Here is a 25370-nt window from a genome sequence, read left to right as displayed (position 1 = left end):
TTTTTTTGCCTCGAAGAACTTAACAAAAGTCATTAAGAATGAAATTATCGGTTCATACTTTTTCCAACAAGAAAATTATATCTCTTCCGGCCCTCGATCTCTCTAGCCAAAAAAAGAAAAAGAAGAAAAGAAGAAAAGAAAAGAGAAACAATAAAAATAAAAAGGAGGAAACCAAATGATAGAGACTAGAGAGAAAAAGAGAGGCCATAAAAATGGTGAAGAAAATTATATTAAGATCCAATCCTTCCAACAAGAATGTAACTATAACAATTAGACCATAAACAAGTAAAAAAAGATGAACATTACTCTCTAACATATCTTTTCTAACATTTTTCAACAAGAAATGTACTATCTTTTAGCATTTTTCACAAGAAATGTACTATCCTTAGAATCACTTTTTTCTATCAAAATAGGCTTCCAAGAATCATATAAAACTTTGTTGTCGCACTCATTTTTTTAATTGATTTTATGCATAGAAGTAAATATACTGATAGTGAAACAAAAGTAAATTATTTTAATTATTATTCTCTTTTACTATTTTTGGGTTTCTTTTTATATATTACTAAGTATTACACTATTTCATTATTTTTTAAATAAAATATCTAATCTTTAAAATAATAAGAATTTAAATTTAATAAAAATTTTAGATGATAATTACCTTGAAATATTTTTTTCAAAAATATGTTTTTGTCATCTTATTTTTTGTCAATTATTTTAATATCTAATTTTATCAAATATTTCTAAGTCAACGAAATAAATTTTAAACTTTAAACTAACTTATAAATTTTAAATTAACTTAGTTTTGTCAAACATGATATTTGTTCTATATACCAAAAGTGATCAATGCTAGAACATTACTGATTTATTGAATCAAATACATTCTTTGCAAAGCACCTGGATCTAACGAGTTTGGTGTTCTATATTTTTTTTTATAAGATTTACTCTTATCTAACAATCATGTATTAATAATAGTAATATTTTTTATACATTCAATGAATAACATTTTTGGTAATACGATATTATGTAAATTGATTAAGATTGATATATTGTGTAAATAAAATAAGCCAAGTACTCATTATAAAAATAAAAAACAAAAAATAAAAAAAAAAAGGTCGAGTCTTATCATACATGAATCTTGATCGAAAGAAGAATCAAGGTCCAATGACGAGCCGTAAGAAATTTGGAATTCCTTGGCCTGAATGCAACGACGGTTCGCTACTCCTTCCATTCACACTTTTCTTTTTTTTAACAGTTGGTTGCAGCAAATAAAAAGTGGGCAGGTTTGATCATCGATGAATCCGAAATAGTTGACTACATGGAATATATCATCTGAGTGGCTGTCATTAATACAATGCAGCAGACTGCTTAAGGCTGATTGAAATTATTTTTTATAGGTTCTTGCAGTTGATTGAAATTATTGCACCACTTCCCTCCACCCTCCGCACAGCAGAAGAGGCTAAGGAAATTACTACAATGCAGCAGACTGCTTAAGGCTGAAAAGATCAGAGGAGGGATATCTGAAGATGCTCTACAGATTCAAGACAAACTATCTTTCCTGTAACTAAGTGGAAATCTTGAGTCATGAATGATCTGTAACTAAGAATTTCTACAATGACAACAAACCAAGAGAACGAAACTGCTGCTCAATTTTGCTAGCTCAATTCCAAAGCTCTACGTGAAAGGCATGATTTAAGGTCTAATTGTATTAAACTGTTTTTCCTTGAATGCGCTACACATTATCACAACAAATACTTGTTTTCTACTTATGAAATTCTCCACCAGGACAAGGCCCTACACCGAATGAAAAGGACTTCGAACTGCCCAACATACTTTGTCAAATTTAGGTGAGACTTTATTTTTTTGTATGTTGTCAAATCTAAATGATTGGAGGTAGTAGGAGTAACCGATTGCAGAATTCGTCCTAAACAGTATTTGTCAAAAAATTGTCACCATCTATTGCAAAAGAGGACGCTTCCTACAGCAAAAATAATCATTTCAAAATGGAAGCTAGGCAAAATGACGAACAGTTAACTCTCTCACTTCTACCAACTCAACCTGTTAGTGAAAAACAGATATTCGCAATTCCCAACTTCTGAACTTAGAAAAACGCCGCTGATTCAAAAACTATCTAAAGCAACTACGGGTAGTGTTAAGAAACAATCATTAAAACCCCGACCAAGTCGGGTACAGTGAATCGGTACCTCAAAAATCGAAATGAACCGTCAAAACTTGTCAATTATCCAGACAACCGGTTGTAACTGTAAGAATGAGCAGGTGAGTGAAGGCAGCAAAGGATCCAGAATTGGCAATGGCAATCGCCCCTCCTAATTTTTTCAGAGATTATTTCTGTATTTTCATCAAATACAACAAATACAAAGCTGCTGCCATATTACAAGCACCTAAATATTTTACCAAAAAGACGGGCTTGAGAACCATTAAATCACCCTACACTGTATTGAGCAAATAACAGAAACTATAATACAGGAGTGCGGCAAAAAGAGGTGTTTGCCGCTCAGCACAATCTACTACCTGTCTCAGTCAATCCCCTTTCCCTCCCCATGATTCATCCTCTCTTGCAATACTCCCAGTCTGACCACCATACTTGTCAGAATTGGAATAATGCATTTTGATTGCAGCCACAGGATCTGAGACCCCACTGCAAGATCCTCCCACAAGAATCCCCGGTCTTCCAACACCATTCATTCCCCTGCTCTGCTGCTGTAAACTTGAGATTGCTTCGAAACCATTTCTTCTCTGCATCTCAGAGAATACATCTTGGCAGTGCTTGACATCTACCATAAATGGTTGCACTTTTGGACCATCCCTTCTAAACATCTGATAATCGATCAAAGCATTGCTGCCATTGATGTCTCTAGTCGTAAAAGTGGATGCACCATTCAGGAGCCGTTCATTATTCTTGGAATATGTCTGCAATGACGGTTGCTCCAATTTGGCAGAAGACGTGAGATAATTACTGAAGGCTGCGGGATACTTTGCTAGCAAGATGGCAGAATCAGGCAATGTCGAGAGACCAGTCTGTATTCTGTTCCCATCCCAATAACCATAACTCCTCATGGGAACATTTTCAAGGCCAACATAATCATTATGGTCAAACTTCAAAATTTTCAAATTTCCATCAGCACTATGATGGCCAGTAATTTTCGGATTAGAAGACTTGCTGCTTAACTTAGGATGATGGGTACCATTTTCTTCACTCCCTTTAGCACCCACATTAGGTTTCTGGGTGGTTGAAGGATTGGTTAGTATCTTCCCAAACAGTTTCACATCACCATTTCTGAATGTTTTATCTGAATCTGACGACTGGAATGCTTTGATATGATCATCATCATGTTCAATCTTTTGGGGCAGAAGAGGCAATTCAGTTGCTGAACTGGTGCAATTCATATCACTGTCCATTTCTTTCTTCACAGGAACTTGCAAGGGATATCCCTGGAGAATGCTAACAGCATCAACGTGGTCTGATAAATTCCCAGTAATATGCTGATGGTCACCATTGCTAATGGAATTCTGACAGTGCATATCTCTACCTCCCCGAATATCACAAGTAGAGGACATTTGATCTTGGCTAGCAGTTTTCTCACATTGAACATCAACAGCAACTGTATTTTGCAAAAGTGCATGAAGGTTGTCCATAGACAATGCAGAGACACGAGGATTTCCAAGGGGCACATGCTTATTTTCAGAACTAAAACTCAATCCTGAACAAGAATTGCCCAAAGATGAGATTGAAGAATTTATCATAGTGCTTAAATCATGCACAGAGCTTTTCATATCAACTATAACACCTGAATCAGCTTCATGCTTATTATCTCTATCATCAACACATAGGGTAGAAGACACTCTATGCCTCTCCAATTCATTTCCAAGACCGCCAGAAGATACCTCAGAAACCACCATTCTATCCTCAGCAATGGAATTACTCTGGCATGGTTCCCTTGTATTTGGAGCAGAAATCAATTCTGTAGCTGCACCTCCCAATTTATTTGCTTTATCATTTTCAACTTCTGTGCTATCTGACATAATTATATCTGCTCGTTCACCAACAGATCCAGACTTGTTAGAACCACACAAGAAAACTTCACTACCATCACAGCCCTGTTTAGAATCAATATTGATTTGACAAGCACCAGAAGTGACATTTGCATCTTCAAGATCTACTTCTGTCCAATTAATTTCCTTTGATTCATTTAATTCAGCTGACAGGTTCCTAGCTTCCACAGGATGGGATTCATCATGGTATGTGTTTGTGCCATACAAATGAAGGTCCTCATCTGTTTTAGTGCCAGACTTATCAGTTTCAACCACCGAGCCTGTCTCAACAACACATGCATCATCTGTGTCACTCTCACCCCCATTTGCATCATCATTAACTGGGGATCCAACATTCTCAGGTATTGGGCGCATGAGATCTAATCCAAGGCATTTCCGGCCCTTGCTAAAGAAAACTTTGCACTGTTCCTGGGACCTTGTCCCAACACACCGTGCTATCTTGGCAAAATCCTTCCCAAAAGATGATACAGCCCGAAGAAAAGCAGTTTTCTCATCATCGGTCCAATCTGTTGGATCCATTTCACCACAGCTCTCATCTGAACAAGTCTCATCATCAACATCTTGAGTAACATCAGGTGTCATGGGCAGTTTGCATAAAGGGTTTACTTTCAGGAACTTCCTATCCCTGTTACCTTCTACAGGATCCACTGAACTTGTTATGCAGGAACTCATAGCCTCAGATGAAAGAGAACCACATATACCAGCCAATACATCAGCTGCAGCAGCAGTCTCTCTTTCATCCCCAAGAATGTCAAAACTGCTTGATTTCTCTATGAAGTCCTCACCCCTATACGTCTTCACTTTACCATATCCACCCAAAAGTGAGCTTCCTGCCCGCAATTTTTTATTACCTGCAATGCCATCTGCCATCAATGAGGCTGCACTCAAAATATCAAGCGAAGAAGCATTCAATTCACGGTTCCATTTTTTACCTGATGCAATCAAGTCAGTTTTGGCAGAATATGACTTCCCAAGCTTATCACCATCTTGCTTCTTAATTTTCTCAAAACAATCAGACTTATGATTTTTGTAGTAGAATTCAACACAGTCAGCAGTTGTCTTGTGGTCAAAAAAAGAAGCAATTTTCCGAAAATCTTTTCCAAAGGCAGCAAATTTCTCCAAGAAAACTTCTCTCTCTTCTGGGGTCCAAGGATTGATCATAGTCCTTTCTTTCTCGATAGCCAATGGATCTTCAACCAACCCATTACTGGATACAAACTTGGAAATCATCTTCTCTTTTTCATCCAAAATTAATGCTGGCATTTTCAGGGTGTTTCTCTGCACTTTAACTTGGGATTCTGAAAGCAGTTTGCTTGTAAAATTGATTATCTCTGATGTTGAAACCAAGCTTAGTTGATTTCCTGCTGTAGACAAAAAAAAGGGCTAAATAAATTAGGAAATGAACAAACTATAAAATGTCATGTGCAATTTAAAGCATCACAGAGAAAACCATTAAACAATGAAGATAATGTGTGACAGCAAAATCACTAAATAATCCTGGAATTATGGCAACATAATTATAACATAATAAGCTGAACAGAACCTCCAACTTACTCACAACTTTTGCCTTTCATACTGACAAAATCAAATTTCTTCTATCAAACAAACCTAGCTTCACCACCAAACCTCTCAACATATTTAAATCATTACCATCAAGTTCAGACTTCAGAACCCTACTAAGCACCAACTAAATAATTTACAAATGAAACTGAACAGGAAAGTTGCACAAATAAAACAAAACAGCTATAAACTACGACCATATCCATCATTTACAAGCAATGTTGCATGATGACACATCACCATGCTGGATTCACTTCTGATCATCAGGTACAAACCATGTAAAATATTCAATGATTAATGTCACAAATAGTTCCATCTCAGAGATGCTTACAGCAGTTAATCAGGCAGAGATCTCATTAATCCCTGCTCTTCAGCTTCATGTCTACAAGTCAATCCCTATTCGAATATGTTCTAAACTAGAAGACATGTCATTCAATTTTCTGGAAAATATCTTTTATTCAATTCTAGCCAGTTAGTTTTGCAGACAAGAAGTGACAAATGTCCAAGCTACTTTGGGATTGGTTTCAAATGTAGTCTAAACCCAAAGCAAGCTTAGTTTATTTCGAAAACAATGGAACCAAACTAACAAAAATTAGTAAAGCTACCAATTCAAACCAAATAGGAATTAGATAGATCCATTGCTCTATCCTCACAGAGAGAACCGTACACGAGTATTGAGTTCACAAGGATATAAAAAACCAAGCAATTAAGCACCAAAAAAATATCAAAATCATCTTGAATTTTTCTTTTTCCAAAATCCAAACTACAATACAGAATTAACCACCTCTTTTTTTATAAATACTAACAAGCAACTGCCATCTGAAATCAAACTAAAACATTTTTTTTTTTTGAAAGGCCAAAGATAATATTATATAAATGATAGTAATAGTACCAGAGGTACTACAAGGAAGATATGATACAGTATCTCCTAAGAGACAAGTACATAAACAGCAAATGAAAGGCCATAAAAAACAGTGCCCAACCCTACACATCATAAAAAACTAAAGCATGATTTCCCAGCTGAACCAATTAAGCAAGTAAAGACTGCGAAATCACTGGCATAAGTAAAAGAACGAAGAAGATTCATACCAGGAAAGGGGAAACGTGACCGAATGGATGATCGATTCTTCTGGATACCATTACAGGTAGATCGCACACTTAGTTCATTTTTTTTGTGAGATTTTGGTCTGCATTTCCTGATAGACAGTAAGCGCATATCTTCTTTCCACAGGTGATGCAAGGCTCTGAATTTAAGTGCAATAACTCTCTCCTTAAATCTTGCAAATTGCTTTCTCTCAGCAAATTTTTCCATGATGAAGGTATGAGTGCATGCGTCACTGCTTGCTTCCATCTTTTCAATCTTGCAACAATCTTTAGGCCATAACTTATCAAATACCTCACTAGCTCTGTTGGCAGATTCTTTATTGGAAGAAATAATTGTTTTATATAAAATATCCATGCTATCCTTTAGCTCCATAGAGATATTGCCATCAACACAAGCAGGCACACTAGCTTCTTTCCTAGTAGTACAGGGAACTAGGCATTTCACAGCTGTAGACAGAACAGTATCCAAGTCCCGGGAGAAGTTATCATGTCCCCTGGTATCACAAGAAACTGCTTTAATTAAAGGCAAAGGCTCAACAAATTTAGAAGTAGCTGTTCCAGGACTATCAATGTCCTCTTCCTTGCCATTTTCATGAATACTATGTAAATTAGTTGAAAGAGGCATCTTCTCCGTATTGGGATCATCAACAATTTTCAACGGTACTGGCCGGATGACCTGATCAGAGACCCCAACATGTTCTTCACAGGATTTTTCATCACTACCTACCATCTGGGAGCCCAAGGTTACTGGACATGGACAAGGACATGTTTCCCCAGATTCAGATTTTAGTGACTTCAGTTCATTTTCAAGTAAATCTATTTCAGATTCAGTCATCTCCAACACCTTTGAAATGTCAGCTTTCCATATCAGTAACTTATTAATTGAATTGGACCTCATTGGACCAGAATCCAGAGAAGTTGGATCATCAGATTGTACCAACTCAATAATTGAAGAACCCAAATTATTCAAGGAGTCAATATCAAATTTCTCTAAGTTAAAAGAAAACCTAGCAAAATGACTTTCAGACACAGGAGCAGGCGAACCAGTCAAATTACTAGCATAATTGTCCACATTTGCAGTCTTCCCAAATAATTTATCATCCATACCTGCTAAAAGGTTGAGGTTAGGTTTTAGCACATAAATAACACATAAAAGGAAAACAAACACACACATATAAAAATACAACAGTTACAATACAATTACAGGAAATTTGAGTGAAAATTCAAGTTAGCATTTTTCATCTAAGCTCAGAAACTATGATATCAAAAAAACAAAGTAGAAAAATATAAGATATGCTCCTATCCAATTAAGGATTTAATATGCTGACTCGACTAACCATTCTATTGGATATTGATCTCATAATATATTATGTCCACTGTAACTCTCCTACATCTCATGCTCCAATCCAAGTTATGTTTGAAAACAGAAGCTAGAATACAAATAAATGTTCAAGAAACAGCATCTCAACATTAGTTGAAAACAAAGGGCAGCAATACAACTGTTGAAATGTTGATTCTTACCTACATTCATAAATCAAAGAAAGATTTCAAAAAGAGCTTTTGTTTTATGTTTAAGGAAAACTTCAGTCCCTATAGTTTTGACTCATTAACATCAATGAAGCAAAGCTTTTTTAATAAAGGAAGATGACTACAAAGAGACAAGACTTAGAAGGGTAAGAGATCATCCCAGAGTAAAACGAAAAAAGAAAAATCAGGGAAGCAAAGCTACAAAATTGAGTTTTGCAATAGCAACTACAAAAAGTATGTAGTAAACAAAATAGAAACATAAATTTTGCCAGATATGACTACTATTCCACCACAACTCTGTATACAATACCAAGATAAACTTCATAGTATCACAGTATTATTCACTATAATCCTATATATATATATGTGTGTGTGTGTGTGATAAAACAGATATTATTAATTCCCAGTACTAAACCTTTCTACAAATTGCAATTTTGCTTTTATAGCTCTTTCACCACAGATTATTTAAAAAACAGTGTCGCAACATACCAGGTGAGGAACTGCAGGCAACAGAAGATGGAGTTGCAGGAGATGCACATTCTGAGAATCCTAAAAGTTTTGGGCTTTTATCAACTAAGCTGGGACTGAGGAGATTACAAGGTTCCGTGTTGCTAGTAGACAAGACAGGACCTTCCTTGTTTGCACTTGCATCAGGCACCTCGACTTTCTTCTTCTCATACTTTGCAAGTCCCTCGCCCCAACCCAGCCTAGGCTTTTTTCTGGAAGTTGTATCCTCGGATGGCACAGAAGATGTTGCACAAGCAGCAGCTTCCCCTGAATGCGACTCATTAGCAGCCACACTTTTGGGTAGCAACTCAGCCTTCACTTCATGGGAATCTGCTCCTCCCATGCTCCTTGAGCTACTTGAGTGGCTAAAACCTGAGCCTCGAGATGACAAGCTTCCAGAGCGGGTCCATTTAAGAGGCTTCCAGTCACCCAGAGAGTTATCTCTATCACTTCTTGGTCCTGTTCCGAACATATTGACACCACCCATCTTATCGTGCTGGTCTTTCAAGTGGTGCTGATCCCAAGCGTTCCCAAAATCAGAATGTGGATGAGAGGAATATGCTAGGGCATCATCTACTGACCTCTGGTCATTGTTCACATCCTGCAGCCTCCTGGGAAAATTCATAGAACCATTGTTGGGTTCCCACGAATGCCCTCGCCAATCTCTCTGACCAAAGGGTCCTCCTCTATTTTCCCTACTGCTCCTGCCATACTTTCCATCACCGCGCGAGATCGACGGCCGACTATCATCTTCAAGCATCTTGTCACTGCTGGACCGAGAAATCGCATACCCATGACCAGGTTCCTCGGAAAACAGGTGCCAGCCACCCTGCTTACCATGACCTTCAGAAAATATTCAAACCAAAAAAGAAAAATACCAAAAAATCAACACAAGCAAAGGATATGTTCGTGCATCCAGGAAAAAAAATAACAGAGAACAAAAAATAAGGCACACAAAAAACTTGCAAAAAAGAAAAAGAAAAAGAAAAAACCCCCCACTAGGCAGAAATAAAAAATATTCCAATAACAACAAAAGAAGCCACGGATCTTCAAAAACAACCCAAGGTCCACCCTCAAAAACATATCGAACACGCAAAGGAGAATCCACCAAATCATTAACCACTGGAAAACTCTTTTCTGGTAAAGAAAATAACAAAACCTAAATAAATAAATAAATAAAAACAGATGAGCGGCATGTTAGGCCGAACGAAAAAGAGATTTGGAATGAAAACTCACCTGGCGGTCTGCGAAACTCGGCGGATCCCCAGCGGTTGAAGTCGCGGTGGTGCGAGGAATCCCTCCATCTGGCGACAGAACCAAGCGACTCGGACCTCTCGTGCTTCCTCTCCTTGAAGAAGTCCTTTCGATCCCAAGGCAATGGTTCAGGCGGCATCAAAACCAACCCAATAGCATGGGCAGCCACTTAAAAAACAATACCTAGGGTTCACCACCAAGCCCGCAGTCGCCGCCGCACACGCGAATCCCAACCTCCAGATCCAACAAAAATAAAAAAACAAAACCTAGGGTTCACAGAGCTGAACCACACGACGCCGTTTCGCAAGGTCCCACCGCCCGCAGATCGAACACGCGGCAGCCAAATAGCAGCGCCGCAAGCAACCTAGGGCTTCCGCGGAGCTCCAGCTATAAAACGATACGGAACCTGCGGATTTCGCGGATAGAAAAAGGAGTTCAGAAGCGGTGATTATTCAGATCGAAGAGTGAGGCCATGTAGCTGAGTCAGTGTTGTGTTGTGTTCTCTTTCTTCTTCGTTTGGCTATTGAAATTGTTCTTCTATCCGTTTCTTGGCTGGTGGAAAACCTGTATGGGGCGAGAAAGTGAGAACGTGAGGTGATAAGGGACAAAGAGAACCTTGATAGAGAGAGAGAGAGATAGGCATAGAGAGAGAAAGTGTGGTACCGGATCTCAACGCTTCTAATAAAACCATATTTCAAACTTCTTTCGAATCCGTCCTATAATATTATATTATTATATGCATCTCCTTTCTTTATTCTTTTTTCGTATCTTTCACTCTTTTTTTTTTCTTTCTTATTTTCTTTCGTCAATCAGCTTTTCTGTATGGGCCTCTCTTGGGTAATCAACGTGCCCATTTTTCGGCCGTTATTTACGCTAGCAGTAAACGGCCTTCTCAGTTTACCATACTACCCTTCTCACCTTTAGTAATTAATTATACATTTAATGTTTTTTATATATAATTTAATGTTTTTTTATAAATGTTCAATTTATTTCCTAAAATTATCCCCTTTTTTACCTTATTATCTAGATTTAACAAAAATTGAAATAATATAAAAGGATTGACATAATAATATAAGGTATACTACCATCACCTTATTAAACATGATCTATTTATATTTATATTTTATTTTCATTGTGTGTACAAAAAAATTGAATTAGGGATTCATATATACATTCAATCTCTCACCAAAAACAAAAAAAAAATATATAAAATAAATGAAAAAATTAAAAATCATAATTTGTTTAATCTAAATTCCTAAATCTAACCATTTTAAGTGATGGAATTAAGGCAAAGGTAAAATGACTTAGGCTTGATGTTTATCCCGTCCAAAATTTGTCAGCATCTTTATTCTATTTAATTTCTAATTTTTGTCACCTTATTTTAAAAAGTTACACTCGTGGTTCAATCATCAGCCTTGTTACATTTTATTCTTTTATTTTTTATACTTTAATTAATTAAATTATTTATTTATGATATCTTAAATAAATATATTATGTTTATGATTCAATTAAAACAAAATAAACATAAATAAAATTAGAAATTAGACCAAAATGATGGATGTTTTAAAATAGGAGACCAAAAGTTACCCTATTTTAAAATGAGAAAACCAAAATTGTATATTGAACAAAAATAAAAAAAAAAACAAAATTATATTTAAATATTAAGATGGCAATGAAATAATTAGGGGCTCATTGAATTAGGATTTTAAATAGCTATTTTGGTATAAAAAATCCAATGGATTTTTAAATATTTTATAAGAATGTAATGACTTTTATTTTTTTTAAAATGCTTTTATAATTATGATTTTGTAATTCAGGTTTTAATGAATTTACAAAATATGAATTTATAAGATTTGAAAAAATATTATAAATTTTTAAGATTTGAAAGAACTTTGTGAATTTTTTAAAAATATTTAAAATTATTGATAAAGATCCATCAATTTTGTCCATCTAACACTTTAAATAAAATTTATGAAATCAATTAAAATTTATCCTAATAAATAATCCATCAAAATTTGTATATTTTTTAATATCAAAATTTTGTTTAAGTTGTAAAAAATTTAATTGAATACCAAAATTTTTTATTAAATTTATTAAAAAATCCTAATAGTCTTGATTTAATATCACAAGACTTATTTTTATTATTTAAAATTTTTTATTGAATACACCCTCTTATTCCTTTTGTCCCATTATGATTTTCTTGTAATAGACAACAATGTTCTAAAATAATTATCATTTTAGCTTCCTAATCTAACATTAATTACTTTTTTATTTACATTTTCTATAATATTAATAATTGATAACAAAATTTATAAATAAATCAATGATTATATAAGATTAATTTTGTGAAATTATTATTATTTTTCATTTATTTATTATTTTTCCTAATACATGTAAAATAATCTATGGTGATTATTATCTGGGGTGAATGGGTAAATTATATAATTACATTAATAGTTGGGCTTTTTTTTCTTTCTGAATGGATTACGTGGGTATTATTGGTAGTAGAATTTATGTTTTAAACAATTTGTGTTCAATATAAAATAAATAAATAATTATGTACTTATTTTTTTACAGAAAAAAAGTACTTGTAAATATAACAAAATGAAATCTAAATATTGATTTCACCGAAAGTAAAATGCTTCAAAATCCTAAAAATAATAGGAAAGACATGATATGAGTATAATTGAAAAACAACTTTAACTACAATTGATTAACAACTTAGATTAAACCGTAAAAGAACTTTTTTTACAAACAATATTTAAAGTTGATAAATCTCAAATTTCTATATTAGTTCGTCATCAAATTGCAACATACAATTGATTATTAAAAAAAAAACTAACTAAAAAAAATTCAACACGTTATGTTATTGACTTTTATTTTACACTCTTATTTAATCATAATTTTTTATTTAAATTACTTTAAAATCATTTTTTAAAAAATTAACAAACTTATTATATAAAATGAGTTCTGATATGATGAATTTGCAAAAAAAATTATGTTGTTAATATATAATTTTTTCAACAACAAATTATAAATTATGAATGAATGATAACATAAAATTATAATACACTATCAATATATAATCATTAAACTATTCTTTTATGAAAAAATAAAAGAAACTATCTTATCTAATGAAGGTCAATCTTGCAACAAAGATTTCCCCCTGCATTACTACATGTTTTATGTTAATCAGGTTTGAAATTTAAAAACTCATTAACCATTTAATTTTACCATGAACAATAAAATTGAATTAAAGAGAGACTTAAAGTTAACAAAAATTAAAATAAACAAGAGAAAAAATACTAAAAAAAATGGTAGAAACATAAGAATAACATGAGTAATTATTCGGTCGCTCACATTCTAGCTCGAGTGTCCATATTGTAAGCTAGCAACCACCTATTTTGAGCAAATTCTAACTTGTATTTACTCTTTTTATTTTGAATGAAATGAAGTAGTTGCCCTTTTTTTGTAAAAAAAAAAATAACATGATAGTAACTAAAAAAGGTAAATCACATAAAAAATAATAATACTACGATGAAAAACATTTTTTATCATAAAAATTAAACATGAGTATAAAAAATTATAATAACACATATACTCTACTCAATTAACTAAATTATAGTCTCTTGATATGCCAAACAGTTATTATACAGATTCTATAAAAATACAATATGAAAATAAAAAGGTTAATCTCATAGACTTTTTAAAGTTTTTTTTAGTTTCAGTGAATAAAATAATAGTGAGATGCAAAATTTATGAATTAATTGATCATTTAGTCCACTTTGAAATATTAAAGAAAAGAAAAATAAAGACATCTTTTTATTGGAATAGATAGTAGACAAAAATAAAAATAAGTGTATATTTCTAACAACGTTAATAAAATTAATTTTAAAGTGATATGAATTATATTTAAATGATTTTATCATAAAAGTTTGTTTGAAGTGAAATCAGTGTAAACTTGTTTATCCAACGCAAAAGTAAGTATTTAAAACAAATTTAGATTAAAAATTAATTATTTAAGTATTTAAAAAAATTATGTTTAAAAAAATCATATTCTAATTGCTAAAATTTTTAATATAAATTAATATAATCGTAAACATTAAAAACTTATAAAAGATGTTATCAAAATCAAACAAATAAAAAAAGTATAAATAAAATAATATTTAAAATAAAACAGTACCTAACAAATAAAATAATGTTTTACATTTTGTATTATCAGTTAAGTTTATAAAATACAAATATTTTAAAGATTTTCGAAAGGTTTATTTCATATATAATCAATTATATTATAAGAATTGTCCAGACATTATCATGTGTTGGCTTCAGAAAATTTTCAAGGTTTTTTTTTTTTTTACTTTACTATGTTTTTACTCTCTATTTTTCTTTTTGTATGATAAAAAAATTGTGCAATACACATGTCCCATTGCTGGTTTATAGTATAATAAAATTGTCACAGTATATAATGGGTTTTGATAACATGTGAATCTTTAAAAGTGGTGATGCTATGAAATAGATACATGTCAAATGTATATAACCACATCATCATTTTCACTATTTTTATTAACGTGGTCTGACTATTTTTTTTACAACTAATGTGGTCTGACTTTTTTTTACTGCTATTTTTTTTTTTAATTTAAGGGCTAACTAATCAAATTCAAAACAAAGTATGAATGATGAACACTTTGTTTCAAACTTAACAGCTTAATCAAATTCACATAATCACTAAATGAATATATAATTCTGAAGGGATTTAAATAAATATATTAAAAATCAATAAAACTTAGATTGTCACGGTGTATCACATAATTTCTTTAAAAGTATGTGTAGCATGATTTAATAGTTTTTTTTATTATTATCGTTGGGTCCTGGGTTCAAAACAAGACAGCCACAACCACAATCTGTAAATCCTTTCAAATCCAATTCAATAACATGAATTCTTTAAAAAAAAAATCTTTATGATGAAGCAAATTATCTCTTTTTATGCAATTCACAGTAATATTTGTTTATCTTAAACATTATTATTTCCGATAAAAAAAATATAAGTATTCTAGACAAAAAGTATCTCTTGTCATGTTCTCTACTTTTTTTTTATTTAATTTATCTCATCTATAATCTAAACATGCGAAAATATTGATGGGGATGATCTACCTTTGGTACATCGTTGCTACACAAATATCAGCTCCAGCTGAGGGGTAGACCAATGCACTCTTGTAGTCTTGTAAATTGTAATCTAGTTAACTCCCTATTCCCGCGTTTCATTTGAATTTTCATTTACCAAATTTAGATAATTGTTTTTCCCTCCTTGTTCAATCTTTATGTCTTTATAGTTTATAGTTACAGTAGAAAAACTTCTTTGACAGGGGATAGACATGTTCACTGGCCAATGAGCTGACTTGAGTCTTTCTTTTTAGATGTGATCATGTTACTCTGATAATTTTTTAACTTTTTTTTCTCTGTCTTAAGAATAGAATCAAAACATCACTAACATATTTAGAAAAAAACAATTGCTTTTAAAGTGCTAGCTGGAAGCTTGAAATTGGGTAGGTAAGGTAGAAAATACACATTCATTGACTTGATGTGCATTTTTCAACACAATATTTGACACCTTACTAGTCACTACTCACTACCCACTACCTATATATTTTTCCGTAAGTCCGCATCATTTTCTCAGCATTACCCTTCTCAAATCTCACTTATGATTCATTTAGCACAATTCTTTCGAAAAAATTACTTGTATGCGCGCAATTTGTTGCAATTTACATAAGAGCATACGAAGCAATTTTTTATTTTATTTTTAGATAAGAGTATTTTTTTTATTTGTATATACGTAAGAGTATTTCTAAAAAATATAATTTGTCTAATGCAATTTTATCATGTTATTTGTATTTAATTCAATTTAGGCTACGAGACGGAAAAAAATAGGCAATGGCAATACTTTCCTATCTTTCTTAAACTATATTTAGATTGATAGAAAAATAAAGAAAAATGAAATAAAATTATATTCTCTTTTTTTGGTTTATAATTTTTTGATGGAATATAATAAAAAAGTGTGAAACATATTCTATTTTATTTTTTATTGGATAAATAGAATAAGACTTATATTCTATTTTATCACAACATATCCAACTAATAAAACAAAAAATTATTCCATTTTATTTCAGAAAAAAAAGTTATACATTGATAATATAATTTTTTTTACATCATCATTTAATCACAGTTCAATTCATTATATATAATAAAATTTAACTTTAAAATAATTATCTTAAAATAATTTAAACAATCATAATGATTTAAGAATATATAAACATTAGCTGTTTATTTTATTTCTTTTCACCGTTGCAGCTTGCGAACTTATCCTATCTCTTTAACAAAACAAATTTAGAAAAGTAAAGATAAATTTGCAAATAAGGGTGGAAATGGAGGACTACAAAGTGAAGATGGCAGTGTTCACACGTTCCGGTTGAAGCGTGTGGGTTCGAATACTAGGGTTGACGTGTCGAATCTTATTCGGCATCTTCTTCTAGAGTCTTTCAGATTCCTTTTTTTTTTCTGCGTTTATTTTTCACAATTATTTTTAACTCTTCCCTTTAAAAAATAACACAAACATTGAAAAAGTATAACTAATATTACTTTTTAGAGTAAAATATGTTTTAGGTCATTCATTTATTAGCAAATTTTGTGTATACTTCCTAATAGATTTTTTCTTTACATTAAATTTTTAATAAAATAATAATTCAATCTTTTTTTCTTATTGTTTATTTCTTAATAAATATTTTTCATTTATAATTAGTTCATTTGATAAAGATTATGAAAATGTTACAAAAAAAATATCAAATATAAATTATTTAATAAAATAAATTGTTATCTCACATATAAACATAACAAAATCTTTCATTTTTTTTAATCTTAATCTAGGTACATTTAATAGATATATATTAGGAGGATATTCTAGTTTTTACTTTTGAAAAAATGTTTTTTAGTTTTAGTTTTAACTTTTTAGAAGTTGTATTATTAATTGTTTTTTTTCTTCATATTTTGTGTATTTTTTTTTCACAATTCATTTTTTTTATTATGATATTGCTATGAAATAATTACACTTAAAATTTACACTTTAAGTTTGTCAGAACAACTAAAATAAAAAAAGTTTACAACACGGGAGAATTAAATATTTTTATTTCAAAATAAAAAATCAAAACTATATATTTTAAAAAACATAAAAATTAAATATCTCTATTTTAAATAATAAAGAAATTAAAATTACATTTAATTAAAAAAAATTACTTCCTACCATGATCCCACCTTACTGAGTAAGACTGTATTAAGTAAAAGTTGCATGTGCTTAAAAAAATGACTAATGTTTCCGAATAAATTAAATTTTTTAAAGTCACAGATAATTTAAGTATTTTGACGCGAGGCTCATTGTTCTAACTTCTAACCCGTCTATTAAGCATTTTAGCTCACCGACACTTTCCAGTTTCCACATGGCACGTTTTAGTATCATACGATGATTTCATTGATTTGTTTAACTACGGGGAAATATAACACAATCCATAATTTCTCTATAAAAAAATCCTCAATTCATTCAAACGTTAACTGTTATAACAACTTTTTTCTCTTTCTCAAATAATGAATTATTGTCTTAAGAATATTACACAGAGTGAAATATTTTTACTAAATTTTTAATATGTATACTATTAATAAACGAAATATCCTATCTGATATATACATTTTCTTAGACTATTTTATCATTTGTCAATTTTAAATTTTTTATTAATTTTCTTTTAATAACTATTTACTATTCTCATGTTGTTAGTTTTTCTTTTTTACTTCTAACTTTTTTTTTTCTTTTTTGTTTTTAGTTAAAATAGACAAAGAGGCGTAGAGTATTCTTGTAATGATTTTCAATACACTTTCAGCACAATATCTAATACCTTTTTATATATTAATAATCTTTTGCAAACACCGGTTAATATGACCTTTTTCCCTTCTGAATTTTGTTTATTCTTCTAACAACTGTTACTATGTAATAATATACGAGAGGTTGTGTTCATGTATTGTGTGTAATGATATCTATAATTTTATATTAAATTAAAGATTAAAATGTAATTTTTTTTTAATTTATAATTTTAGTTCTTTATTTTCAATTTTACTTTGAGATATTTCGTCATTTATTTTTTTAAAAATTATGATTTTGGTCCCATCATTTTTAATTGAGATATTTTGTTATTTATTTCTAAAAATTTACCATTTTAATTCTCATGGTTAATTTTAGACATTGATTATGTAGTTTTTTAATTCAGTATATTTCATGAGTTAAGTTTATTAGAAATTAAATAATTAAAAAAATATGTCACATGGTTAATAAATGAATATGTATTAGACAATGTTAATGTAATGGAATGTAAAGATAATGTTAAAAATTGGTAACAGAAATTAAAATGATAAATTTTTTAAAAATAAAAGATGAAATATTTCAATTAAAAAAATAATTAATATTATTTTTTTTTAAAAAAATAAAGAATCAAATTTTTCAGAAAAATAAAAAATCCTAAAATAACAAATTTAAGAACAAAAATTACATTTTAATCTAAATTGAACACTAACTCCGTGTCAAATTTGGCAAAATCCACGCCGGTTAGGCTTAGGAATAAACAAAAAATTATGTTTCAGTGGTTGCTAATTTATGTTTCAACATTTTTTTTTAATTTTCAAAACAGAAATTAATTATTAAATTATTTTAGATCTGGTCATTAGGTCTCCAAACTGCATGCTTCATCAATCCAGGTCAGCCGAAGGAGCAGAGGGAATAATTACGTTAGGCCCACAAAAAACTGCACCTAGTTTTTCTTCTTCTCAGATTTACCTTTGTTGAACCAATATTTTTCAGATTATGGTTGTTTTCATTCTTGGATCTACTTTCACAAGCACACCATTACTTCATAATCATAAAATCTTATCATATACAGCACATTCATACACCCCACACGTTTTAGAATATTCTTTTATTACCATTTCTTATATCTTACTATTACTTATGGAAAATCCATTCAAGTCTCATCAAATGGTAATTCACCCAACCGCAACTAAATTCATGACCTCATTTGGGAAATACTTTTCCTAACTACCGCCGGTGGTGTGAGTTTTCTTTTTTTATAATGATATTGATATAAACTGATTCTTGTTTGAAGTAAAAATTAATTTTGTAAGAAATTCTGAATTCACGATGATTATTACTTTCTCTTATTTTAATAAATAATCGAGATTCAACCTAAAATACTTAATTAACAGATATAAATCACTATCAATTTGTGTCTATTGTTGTTTGTCAGTTGACCCTGAAAGAGTTGGTTTCATAGTTATGTTTACCAAGACAAAATGTATTTAACCATGAGAATTTCTAAAAGGAACAAAGTAGTTTCTAATCATATATCACCAAAATGTTAAATAAATTACTAAAATGAAAATTACTGGCAAGGTATATCATATAAAAGAGAGTTGTTGACTGAACTATTAGCATACATATTTAAAGATATTTGAATTAATAATAAATCATTTTTCAACAATATAAGAAATTAATAAATTTGTCAATATAATTTTTTTCCTTTAAATTGATTATATATGATTTTTTCCCTTTAAATTTATCCGTGCATCCTAGGATACTATATAACTTGGTTTTATTACTGTCTTTAAATTTTATAAAGTACTATAGTCCATAACAGAGTTAACAAGGACTAATAATGACGCTAATAGATTCAAATTTCATAAATTTATTTGATATTTTTTCTAATTTTAAAGACTATTATGACACGGTTTTTGTAATGAAAAACCATCTATCTTTAGCCTCAAGAATGGAAACTTATTGCTCCCATGTGCGCATCCAACTGCTTCAGTCAACTTCTGATGCACAAAGCATAAGCAGTAAACAGAAAGAGCAAAGAAAATTCAAAGAAATGATGATTTAGTTGACGAACGAATGCATGGTGCTAAATTAATTGCTACAACTCATTATTATAATCATTGGAACTTCCTTATGAATATGTTGCCAGCTTTATACAATGTGTTTCTCACTTCTCTTTCTCTCTCTTTGTTGTTTTCATCCTCCAAGTAACTCTACTCTCTCTCTTCCTCCAAGTAAATCTGATTATGGACGAGTAGAGTCTGCTTCATATCTCTGGCATTGAAGTCTAGATCTTTTTCTATAACTGTGTTGGGATTTGTGTTTCTGTGTTTGGTCTTTGACCCTTTTTGTAGTACTTCCATTGGTTCTCTCATTATCTCTGCTTTCTTTTTCCATGGTTTATAATAAGTAGTAGTAGCCATCTAAAACGGATACCCAACCAAGAAATTATTTTAGTACTTTTCTTTCTGGGTCTTCGTTTTTTTTTTTTTTTTTTGAGTTTGGCAGAACCATCATGATGGGTTATCCTTCAAGACTCTATCTTGTTTTGCTTTTGTCCATTTGTGGGGTGGTTTCTTTAGCTTCCCCAATTGAAGATCAGAAGAGAGATAGAATTACTCAGCTTCCAGGGCAGCCAAAGAATGTGGGATTTGCTCAGTATTCAGGTTATGTGACTGTGAATGAGCAAAGTGGAAGATCACTTTTTTACTGGTTGGTGGAGGCACCAGTGAAGCGTGGACCAAAGTCAAGGCCACTAGTGTTGTGGCTCAATGGTGGTCCAGGATGTTCCTCTATTGCTTATGGTGCATCTGAGGAAATTGGTCCTTTTCACATTAGGCCTGATGGCAAGTCACTTTACTTGAACCCTTATGCTTGGAACAATTGTAAGTGAAATTGTTCCCATCTCCAATGGTTATTGTTTTTGTAATGTTTTTTTTTTAACATCATATATTATATCTTTTTTTATGCCTTTTTTATTTTGGGGTATTGCATTGCAGTGGCAAATGTACTGTTCCTTGATTCTCCTGCTGGTGTTGGCTTTTCATATTCCAATAAGTCAACAGATCTGTATACATTTGGTGACCAGAAAACAGGTAATGTATTATGTAGTAGTAACACATTTGGTTTTTCATGCCTGTTTTGTTTGTTTTAGCAACAATGGTTTTTTGTATATGAATTGTGGTTTTGACATGCTTATGTGTATCCGGGATCTGGGTTTTCTGACTTTGCAGCTGAAGATGCATATACTTTTCTTGTTAATTGGTTTGAAAGATTTCCTCAATATAAGCATAGAGAATTCTACATTGCTGGAGAAAGTTATGCAGGTGATTCTATGTTTGATGTGTTAGTTTTCTAGATAAGGATTTTGGTACTGTAATTATCAATTGAATTTCTTTGAAATACTTTTCAGGTCACTATGTTCCCCAGTTGGGTCAAATTGTTTACGAGAAAAATAAGGGAATCAAGAATCCAGTTATAAATTTTAAGGGATTTATGGTGAGACTCTAAGATTCATGAAATGATTGTACATTTTTTTTAATCTTTTTATGTTAAGGGAGAATTACCACTACCTTGTTGTATTCACATAATGGATTTGATTTTTCTCTGATTGATATCAGGTTGGTAATGCTGTTACTGATGATTATCATGATTATATTGGCACATTTGAATATTGGTGGACCCATGGTTTGGTTTCAGATTCCACGTATAGGATGCTAAGAATTGCCTGCAATTTTGGTTCCTCTCAGCATCCATCAGTGCAATGCATGCAGGCTCTCAGAGTTGCAACTGTGGAGCAGGGAAACATCGATCCATATAGCGTTTATACGCGGCCTTGTAACAATACAGCATCACTCAGACGCGGCTTGAAGGGGCGCTATGTAAGCTTTTATTGCCACTTATTCCATTTACCAATAAACACCTTGTCTGATTGCAAGTTCTTTTCATTGCATTGTAGTTGTCAAACCAGAATAGTGTTCTCTTAATGAAAACTGAATTAGCTTCAATTTCTAATACTTATATTACTTCTTGAGAAATATTATCTCCTCAAGAAAGTTATTGAAGTGGTTAATAAGCTTCTGAAATCTTGGAATTTAACATAGGAGCATTTTGATTACAAATTTACAATCTCTAGGAATTTACTGAGGTGAGGATGATATGTGCAGTACGATTCACTTGCAAAATAATCTAGATGAAAACAAAACATATTGGTCCTAAAAACTAAACCATATTGATTTTCTGTTGTGAATGCAATCAATTGTTTAAATATCATTCTTGTTGTTTTTTTTTTAAATCTTAAAATTACATGGTTACTAGTCTATTTTTTTTGAAAGGCTAAGGAAAATGGTTACTAGTCTATTTATGATTAGGAGTTTAGGACTGTCATATTTTCTAGACTAAAATTTTGCAATTGCTAAATTCCCTGAAGCAAAATAGGTGTTTGAACTTTTCATTGCATGTTTCATTCTTAAAATGTATAGCACCTGTAGTTGTTTAATTTAGATTTTGGTCACTCCTGGTAGACTGTTTCATTGATTTTTTTTTCTTGTTTTCTTTTCCTCTTGCCTTTGGCTTCCAAACTCAGCCATGGATGTCTCGAGCATATGATCCATGTACTGAAAGGTATTCTGATTTGTATTTCAACCGTCCAGAAGTTCAGAAGGCATTTCATGCCAATGTAACTGGGATTCCTTATGCATGGAAAGCTTGCAGGTATTATTTATAACCATTTTTTTATATGTTTTGTTGAGGCCTATTCTATTATTTCATATGAGTTTGATTCAAAAGGGTTTTCTTAACAGTGATATTGTTGGGAACTATTGGACTGATTCTCCATTATCTATGCTTCCTATATATCGAGAACTTATTAGTGCTGGTCTCCGAATATGGGTCTACAGGTACCTGCATTTTCTTTAATCTTCTCTTACTACTTCTACTATTGTGTGAGCTGAATTATTTCAGTTATTTGATTATTCTAATGTTACTAATGGATTTTGCATGGTTAAAAATTAATAGGAAATTCATTCTATCATATAGCTTATAGATAAAAATCTCCTTAGAAGTTTACAAAGAGAAAATGTAGGTGTATGTACACCAAAAAAGGAGAGACAATGAAGGTGTACTGCTCTAGAAAATTTTGGCATGTGTTCTTGAATGGAACTACTCCACTAAAAATCTGAGAGGAAATTATAAAGGAATACAACAGCAACCACAACCAACGCAAGTTAGGAATTAATTCAAGAGCTAGCGAAAGATATATGACCTTTATCAAGAAAAAATGGAAAAAGTAAGAACAATATAAATAAATGGAAGGAGCCTTGGCCCATGAACTCAACATGTTGTTCTTTACTTGACTCATTAAAGAATAGCCAAGTCCATGATGGAGAACTCTCCAAGGGCAAGTTTGAAATATAAAGAGGCTCCTCTAGATGATTTCCCTTTTTTTTTTTACATGAGATAATTTGAATGATTTCCCATTTTCTTAATATAGAAACTACTCTTTCTAGCACATAAAAACTTGAAAAGGACAAGACTTAAGTATTGATGCTTTTTGTTCAATTAAAATCAGAATTTTATTTTGGTAACTAGCTACTGTTTTTTTTTTCACTAACTAAAATAAACAATGATTGCTGAGATGAAATGTCAATTTTGATTGAAAATAATACTAACAGTACAAACAGTATTTTTTATTTAAGTTCTGTCTTTCGAGATATGTCAAGAATAATAGTAATTATTTTCTTGGCATTTTTTTTATCATTTTTAAAAACCCTGATAATTAGATAACTTGACATATCTCAATTTTTTTGAGATGAAATGTATTTTTTTTATATATTCAAGGATTTTTTCATTACAAAATAATCCTTTTATAATAATACTGATTAGGCGTGTCATGTTGTGGGTGAAATTTTTGAAGATTCTGCATTTGTACAGGCAAATACTAGTAGCAATCACAAGGTAGATTTAAGGAGTAGCTGCTTCAGCCTTGTGGCAGATAATTCAACAACTTGACATACCCGTTGAGTTTTCAAAAAACGTGATTTTGTGATACAATTTTTTTTGTTTGATTTTTTTTTCAAGCCTAATGTTTTTATTTCACAATTTTTTTAAGCTTTCATTTTTTTTAAAATCTTACGTAATTATTATATATTTTAAAATATATCTTTTTGATAAAAAAAAACCTTTTTTCTTTTAAAAAATTCAAACAAATGGTCAAAACAAGAAAATTAAGCAGTAGAAAAATCATTAATAAGGTTTCATTGCAAAACTACGATAATAGATGCTATTTCTAATCCTATGAATGGAGTTAACGAGTAAATTCCTAACTGGATATTTTCTTTCTCATCTTATTATTATTTTTATTTTATCAATTCTTAATTTTTGAATAATATCTTTATTTTAAGTATTGTGCCAAGATAACATGAATATGATTATAGATTTATAGAGCATCTTTACTCTATAATCATTTGAGTGTCACCTACAACATCAAACATGTATGCAATTTAGCTTCTCATCCTTTCCTAACATTTCACGTTTTGTGCTATAAACGATATTATTGGGGCTCAGTGAAATTGCTATTCATTATGTAGTATTCAGCTTAATTTTTTCCTTTAATTATCCCACATATTTTTATTTTATTTTTTTGTCTGGAATTGAAACAATTCATTTTTATACTTTTTGGCTGCAGTGGAGACACTGATGCAGTGGTTCCAATGACTGCTACTCGATATTCAATTGATGCCTTGAAGCTACCTACCATCATCAATTGGTACCCTTGGTATGATAATGGCAAGGTTGGTGCAACTTTTATGAGTAACAAACAACTGGTCTCTACAGAAACTATTTGTGTAAATTCTGTGATATTTCTTTTTTCTTTTACCTGTCATTGTATACATGTTAGTTAATAATTTTCTCTTATTATGTGAAGGTTGGTGGGTGGAGTCAAGTTTATAAAGGGTTGACATTGGTTACAGTAAGAGGAGCTGGACATGAGGTTCCTCTTCATAGGCCCCGTCAAGCATTCATTCTTTTTAGGTCATTCTTGGAAAACAAGTCCATGCCATCCACAAGTTAGAGACATTTGTTCATTATCACTTGATGAATATTCTTCACACAAGTATAGGACCATAAGTACCACTATTCTTGCTCCTAGGCTAAGAATAATTGCAATTCATATATATACATATGGAACAAGCCGAGACAGAATAAGGAATTCAATCCTCATGAGTTCACTCTTGGTTCTCTGCCTGGAAAATTGATAAATTTACCGATAGTAGTTCTACTACTTCTATTTGTTTGTTACTGAAAATATGATTATTTGTATGAAGTGTTATTCTTTATATGGTTTTTCCATTGTGCAAGACAATGGCATATCTTGTATATTCAGAGGATCTTGGCCTCCAATTAATAACGATCTCTTGTATCTATGTACAAGATCATTACTACTAGT

At 31.2% G+C, this 25370-nt stretch overlaps 2 protein-coding genes across 8 annotated transcripts; one reads left to right on the top strand and one right to left on the bottom strand.

Annotated features, from left to right (window-relative positions):
* Nucleotides 1-2302: 2302 nt before the first annotated feature.
* On the bottom strand, nucleotides 2303-10713 carry LOC100806246 (uncharacterized). 7 transcript variants are annotated; one of them, XM_006589374.4, is made up of 5 exons: nucleotides 10006-10712; nucleotides 8752-9612; nucleotides 6721-7845; nucleotides 5004-5435; nucleotides 2303-4922 (listed from the first exon to the last, which is right to left on the bottom strand). In XM_006589374.4, exons 1-5 carry the CDS (start codon nucleotides 10160-10162, stop codon nucleotides 2539-2541), a joined length of 4959 nt encoding a protein of 1652 aa, XP_006589437.1. In that variant the 5' UTR covers nucleotides 10163-10712; the 3' UTR covers nucleotides 2303-2538. The 7 variants fall into 7 exon arrangements, with proteins under 7 accessions (XP_006589437.1, XP_040861804.1, XP_006589438.1 ...); XM_041005870.1 differs by having other exon boundaries at nucleotides 5004-5432; XM_006589375.4 differs by having other exon boundaries at nucleotides 6721-7842; nucleotides 10006-10711.
* Nucleotides 10714-19837: 9124 nt separating this feature from the next.
* Nucleotides 19838-25370, top strand: LOC100805722 (serine carboxypeptidase-like 27). The gene is made up of 9 exons (XM_006589370.4): nucleotides 19838-20808; nucleotides 20923-21018; nucleotides 21157-21249; nucleotides 21336-21421; nucleotides 21544-21804; nucleotides 22509-22636; nucleotides 22726-22821; nucleotides 24609-24714; nucleotides 24849-25370. Exons 1-9 carry the CDS (start codon nucleotides 20439-20441, stop codon nucleotides 24993-24995), a joined length of 1383 nt encoding a protein of 460 aa, XP_006589433.1. The 5' UTR covers nucleotides 19838-20438; the 3' UTR covers nucleotides 24996-25370.

Source organism: Glycine max, chromosome 10 (assembly GCF_000004515.6).
Source record: "Glycine max cultivar Williams 82 chromosome 10, Glycine_max_v4.0, whole genome shotgun sequence".
Taxonomy (NCBI): Eukaryota; Viridiplantae; Streptophyta; class Magnoliopsida; order Fabales; family Fabaceae; genus Glycine; species Glycine max.
Note: the sequence above shows the minus strand (reverse complement) of the source record. Positions and strands in the feature narration are given on the sequence as shown.

Bases quoted from the DNA above. Each gene is read 5' to 3' on its own strand.
- LOC100806246 (XM_006589371.4), bottom strand. From the start codon at position 10,162: ATGCCGCCTGAACCATTGCCTTGGGATCGAAAGGACTTCTTCAAGGAG. The intron at 9,613-10,005 runs GTGAGTTTTCAT...TATTTTCTGAAG, and splicing joins CGAGTTTCGCAGACCGCCAG to GTCATGGTAAGCAGGGTGGC. The intron at 5,436-6,720 runs GTATGAATCTTC...TTTTGTCTACAG, and splicing joins GTCACGTTTCCCCTTTCCTG to CAGGAAATCAACTAAGCTTG.
- LOC100805722 (XM_006589370.4), top strand. From the start codon at position 20,439: ATGATGGGTTATCCTTCAAGACTCTATCTTGTTTTGCTTTTGTCCATT. The intron at 20,809-20,922 runs GTAAGTGAAATT...ATTGCATTGCAG, and splicing joins CCCTTATGCTTGGAACAATT to TGGCAAATGTACTGTTCCTT. The intron at 22,822-24,608 runs GTACCTGCATTT...TTTTGGCTGCAG, and splicing joins CTCCGAATATGGGTCTACAG to TGGAGACACTGATGCAGTGG.